We start from the raw sequence: 5,444 nt of genomic DNA, 5'->3' as shown, positions 1-5,444 counted from the left end.
AAGTAAAGGAAGTGGATTAGCAGTAACTGGACAGGTTACTGTCTTCTGATGATGTCTTCTGATTTGTTGCGATACTGGAGATTCGTTTTCCCCACGGCATCACAACTCTTAACGACTCTGAAGATATTTGGAGTATTTGAGTTACGAGATTTAATTTTATGTTGGGATAAATATGTTGGGATTGAAAAAGGCAAAGTCACCCAAGAGTAAAGAGATCTGCAGAAACTCCAAACAGCAAGGAAGGCAGGAGAGAAAAGGTAATCAATATCTCAATATCTAACAATGTTATAGCAACTACATGGTTTCCTAACATTGTGAAATCATACAGGAAGTAATTACGTAGTTACACTTAAATACTTTTAAAATGTGTTTAACAATAAATCAATCTGGAGATATGCTGTTTTTCATTTAAACAAAAACCTCAGTTGACTTCTGAACCATTTATGATGACACATTAAATGTTCACTGCAAATTTATAATTAGTATATTTCTATTTCATAAAAAAAACATATAAACACCCTCAATAAGGTGTTTCTAACCTCTAAAGAGCTTTAAAATATTTAAAACATTGAAGAATTTAAATGTCAGAATCAAACTTGTCTTCAGGAGGAACTGCTGTAACTTGATGCCATAAACTGGGTTTTCTTAGGAAACTCATTTTACCAACGTGATTAATAACCTGCATTGATTAATATCTGTAACTGAGTCAAAGACAGTTATTACTTATTCCCCTAAATGATAATTACTATGAACCCGGATTTTGATCGTTTCTTTACAAATGATGGTTCTGTACCAGTGTAGGGTTAAGGTTGGGGTCAGCTAGCCAGTGTGTGTCTCTGGCTGACAGGTTGATCAGCCTCACAGATCCTCACAGATCAGAAGTAAAGAAAATAAGGATTTATTTCTCTCAGCTTCAACTGACTGCAATAATCAAACTCTCCAAAGGAAATGTCTGACCGTCCCGTGAGGTGAAAGGTGGATAATTGAGCAAGACTGTCAGATAGTTTCAAGGTGAACTTTCCAAACAAACCAGGAAGCTTTAGCGTGCAGATATCGGGCTCAGTACCCTAAAAACTCGGTTTCCTCTCTTTGCGAACAACTTAAAGAAGTTAAATACAGTCAAGTTAAATCGGAATGTTTACATATTTAACTGAACTCTCAGTGTATGTGTACGTTTTTCTGGGTAACTAATAAATACCAGGGTACAAATTTGTCTCGAACACCCCGGCGTGCTAACTAGCAGTTGGTCAGTTAACAAAGCACCAAGAACAAACCCGGGCGGTTTGGACCTCAGAAAATACGGCGAAAACAAGCAAAACCAGCACTGACAGCTCCTCTCACCTGGACGACAGGCTCTGGCCTCATTCAGCGCAGTGATTCCGGGTAAACACGACGAACACTGGGGAGAGCGGCTCTTTGTGTGGGACTTAGCCGACGCGTTAGCTCCGCAGCTAGTTAGCAGTTAGCTCAGCAGGAGGCAGCGACTCTAAGCGCGACAGCCGGCTTTACAACACCGACCGGCTGTTAAACAGCAAAAGCTTCTGTTCCCACGCCTCAATGTGGACCTTTTGCGATAACACTGAGGCTTGTTTTGACGGACACTGCTGTCATTTAACTCCGTCTTTCCTGAAATCAACAGTTTATTTTCAATATTTCCGTCTCGACGCGGAGCAGGTTCAAACTGTCTCGTACTCGCCGCCCACTCCGACTGCTGCAGATTCAAGAGGCGCCAAACGTTTCGTCCAATCACTGAAGCCGATGCTAGGGTCTCAGAGTGTGGTGTCTTGTGATAGGCCAGCGAAATCTACATCGTATCCAATAGCAGTTTGAGATTAAACCTAGGCCCTGTAGCAGAGACATGCGGGCAGGTTTCCTTTGTTCTCACATTTGTCAATGTAAAAATATAAATTCATCTGAAGGTAGGCTATTGATAATCAAACCAACTACAATTTCTCAAACAATCTACTATTTTCTAAGTTATGTTGCTGGATTTCAACCCATTTGGGTTTAATTGCTGTTATCAACAGATACAAGTTGCTTGTAAAAACTCATGGCGGCTTTGAATGCAGCGACTCTCCTTCCTCCACCACCTCCTGCCCTCTGACAGCTCCGCTGGGAGCTTCAGCAGATGAAACAACGCCGCTTTCAGCAGGAAGATCAGTCAGTTAATGATAAACATCATGAAACCGTCCCGTTCCCAACACAACCGGCTAAAACACTCTGCTTTAAACTGAATGTTAGAGGACTGAGGCTCAGAAACTGTCAGCCTGAAGAGGGTCGACCAGTTCATTAAGCCACACCTCCTCGAAAAACTATTGGCTTAAGTCATTATGACGTTTCATGCTGCGTTCATGTTCTCATCTAAGAGTGCGTAAAGGTAGAACACAAGCGCATCAACTTATTTTTCTTGTTTTAATTTATGTTCAAGAATATTTAGACATTTAAATGTCAGCATTGAATACAAACAGTTCAATGTAAAAGTAAATAGGCGTAAATACAAGTAATATCAGAAATACATCCACTAAGAAATTCTAATTACTTCCATGTTTTCACAATTTTAAAAATAAATATTGAGGAAATCATGAATTTATTTATTCCAGTATTTATTTAACATTTCTGTGTGTTTTTATATGTGTCAGTTATAACCATTCATGCAGACACACTGTGACCCATCAATGTGAACGGGGGATAATAGCATCATACTCAAGATGATGGTCTATCAAATGAGCCAGTTTACATCATTTCAACAGAACATATAATTAAAAAAATACATGATACAAATATCTGACTTAAAGTTTAAAACACTGATTTGAACATTTAGATAATTGTATGTTTAAGGAAATGTTGACCATTCATATGAACAATAACATCTGTAGTAAATAAAAATGTGAGTAAATATTTTTAATCTAAAGTGTGGAACAGTTTTTTTAATTTCACATATAGAAATAACATGTTTTATTTGACAAATTATTCATAATTGATAACTTTAGTCTTCCAATAAGAGCATGGACTTATAGTAAAACACAACAAGCAATTAAATCCATACAAAAATCAGATCTGCTGCCAAATGTGTGATCAAGTTGGACCACTGAGGTCTGAATCTCATTTCCACAGGTTTTCTGAATGACTTTTTGCTTAGTATGATCGGTTCTGATATTTCAACATAAGTAACCTCACACTCTCTATGTGTACTATGTGAACAATAACTACTTCTTAACATCATTTTTAACTACTTATAAACTAAATAAAAGGGCAGTTAATATCACTGCAGACCCCGCACATCCTGGACACGATTTCATCCATTCTAAGGTTGTAGTTTTGAGTCGTTATCGTTTTGAAGGGCAGATCCTCCTTTACTGCTCAGTTTCTTTAAAATGTGATGCTTCCTGTTTGTCTTAAGTCTCTCTAGTCTCAACAGTAGTTTTTACACTCTGCCTGATTCTTCCTCACATCAGTTCCAAATATTCAGAGAAGTGTTGGTCGAGCTCACAGAGGAAGTGGATCATCTTTGAACTTGCATCATCTCCTTTCCTCCTCACCGTGTCGACTAGAAGTCGAGCTTTTTCTCCTCTGGTTCTCTCCGCCGCCACCTCCTCCATCTCTGAATCATTGATGACTTTTTTCTCCAGCAGATTGTCCAGCAGACTCTGCAGAACCGGTCCTGATACTCCATCCTTGAAGTTGATCCTTATCTCCATCAGTTGCTCCTTTGGACTGCGGTTCTGTCGAGTCGGCCCACAGGATCTTCTGACTCCGGCAGCAGAAAGACAAACCCGTCTCTCCCAGACGCTGCAGGAGCTGCTGTCCGTCAGAGACAGTCTGATGTGTTTCATCATTTCCTCATAAACCACCTGGAACGTTGAGACGTAGTTTTTTCATAGGATTCTGCATCAAACTCGGCTTCTTTGGGCTGAACCAGAACCGAGTCGCCACCAGGAGAGACAGACAGAGAGTAAACCTGATTCGGCTGCAGTTTGCAGTCTGGAGGCGTCTCCAGGAATCTTTCATTCTCGTCTAATTTCCTCCTGAAACGCAGCACATTGGTGAGAACAACGTTCTTTGGCAGCATCAACACATTAATCTCGTGTTCTGACTCAGGATCAGCTGCAGGTCTGTAGAACAGCAGAACCAAGGCTCGGACCGGGTCAGCAGGAGAATCCTCATCCTTGACGTTCCCAAAAGCAGAAAACCCTGAGATGCTGATGATGATGTGAGTCTCTGTGATCCTCTCAGGCCTGATGAACTCCACGCCTCCGTCATGGAGATGAGCGACTGACAGGAAGTGACATGGTCCAGTGGAGCGGACCTCACAGTGAGGGAGATGAAGCTGAGCCACAGACTGCTGCAGGCAGCTGATGTCAAACAGAGGTCCTGCAGGCTTCTTGCCATGTGGGCTCAGTAATGTCCTGTTCCAGGGAACAACCCTGTAAAACACGTCTCCTCCTCCCTTCATGGCAAACACCAGGCCGCTCACTCTGCACTGGTACAGGCCTGGACCGGAGCACTGGAACCGGTAGGTTTCATCATCTGGATCTCCACAGAAACCAGGAGTAAACTCCTCAAAGCTGCTTTGGAGCTTCATGCTGGGTAAACTAGCAGCTCGGGGTAAGATACTGACGTCTGGAGGAGGATCCTGATGAATCAGAGGACAGAGGACAGAAGGAGACGAGTTGCTGCGGTCTCTTCTTCTCAAACCAGATGCTGAAGGGAGGAGAAGGTCAGCAGAGGCTGATCTGTTTGGGACAGAGTCGCTCACATGTCCAACCGACTCCATTATTTCATCTTGGTTTCCTGCTGTATCTTGTCTGCTGTATTTTAAGCACGGCGGTTCTAGCAGGTCAAAAGGTTCTGGAGGCCTTTCTGTGGAAACGTTTCTCACTCTGTGGAACAAAGGCGGGGATATAAGAAGCCCCAGATTGACTGAAAGGTCCCACATACTGACTGTGTGATTCATCTTGATGAGAAAGAGAGAAAGTCGAGGTTCGCTGAAGACGTATCTGCAGTGGATGCAGAGGTTACAGTTGGTGACGATACGTTGGGGGGTAAAGAGAGAGCAGGGGCGGGGGGTCGTAGGGTTGGGAGGGGTGGGAGGGTCCGTGCAGCTCCTGATGCAGATACTTTAGTTAATGAACAAAACCTTCCTTGGTTCTTGGTTTCAGTAGAGGAAGTATCTGTGAGCGAAGAGTTGAGGCTGCACATTGAAAAATCCAAAGGATAAAACAAAGGACAAAATAAAGAAGTAGGCCTGACAACGTTCCTAGTCTCAAAGGGAGACTGGGAAGAATATGAACTACTGCCTCCTTCTTCTCTATTTGTTGAAGAAACAGACCCGACTGACTCGGTTTCAGGCTGTCTTGGTGTTCCCTTATTGGTTTCTGTTATTTCCTCAGTTTCACTTTGAAGTATTGAGCCTGGAAGTGGAGCTCGAGGTGGACATATTCTTA

General features: G+C 42.4%; 2 protein-coding genes across 2 annotated transcripts in view; both read right to left on the bottom strand.

The window, feature by feature from the left end:
• The window catches only part of LOC129378965 (histone-lysine N-methyltransferase EZH2-like), a 13,602-nt gene extending 11,894 nt beyond the window's left edge, over nucleotides 1-1,708 (bottom strand). The window contains 1 exon segment of the mRNA XM_055059472.1: nucleotides 1,342-1,708. The gene's annotated coding sequence lies outside the window, so the exon portion shown is untranslated.
• An 878-nt stretch (nucleotides 1,709-2,586) lies between these two features.
• LOC129378952 (caspase recruitment domain-containing protein 8-like) lies at nucleotides 2,587-4,839 on the bottom strand. The gene is given in 2 exon segments (XM_055059458.1): nucleotides 2,587-3,881; nucleotides 3,884-4,839. Coding segments are annotated over 2 exon segments (1,326 nt in total). The 5' UTR covers nucleotides 4,775-4,839; the 3' UTR covers nucleotides 2,587-3,446.
• Nucleotides 4,840-5,444: the final 605 nt, after the last annotated feature.

Source organism: Poeciliopsis prolifica, unplaced genomic scaffold (genome assembly GCF_027474105.1).
Source record: "Poeciliopsis prolifica strain line A6 unplaced genomic scaffold, Auburn_PproV2 SCAFFOLD054, whole genome shotgun sequence".
Lineage (NCBI taxonomy): Eukaryota > Metazoa > Chordata > Actinopteri > Cyprinodontiformes > Poeciliidae > Poeciliopsis > Poeciliopsis prolifica.
This window is presented reverse-complemented; position numbering and strand designations above follow the sequence as displayed.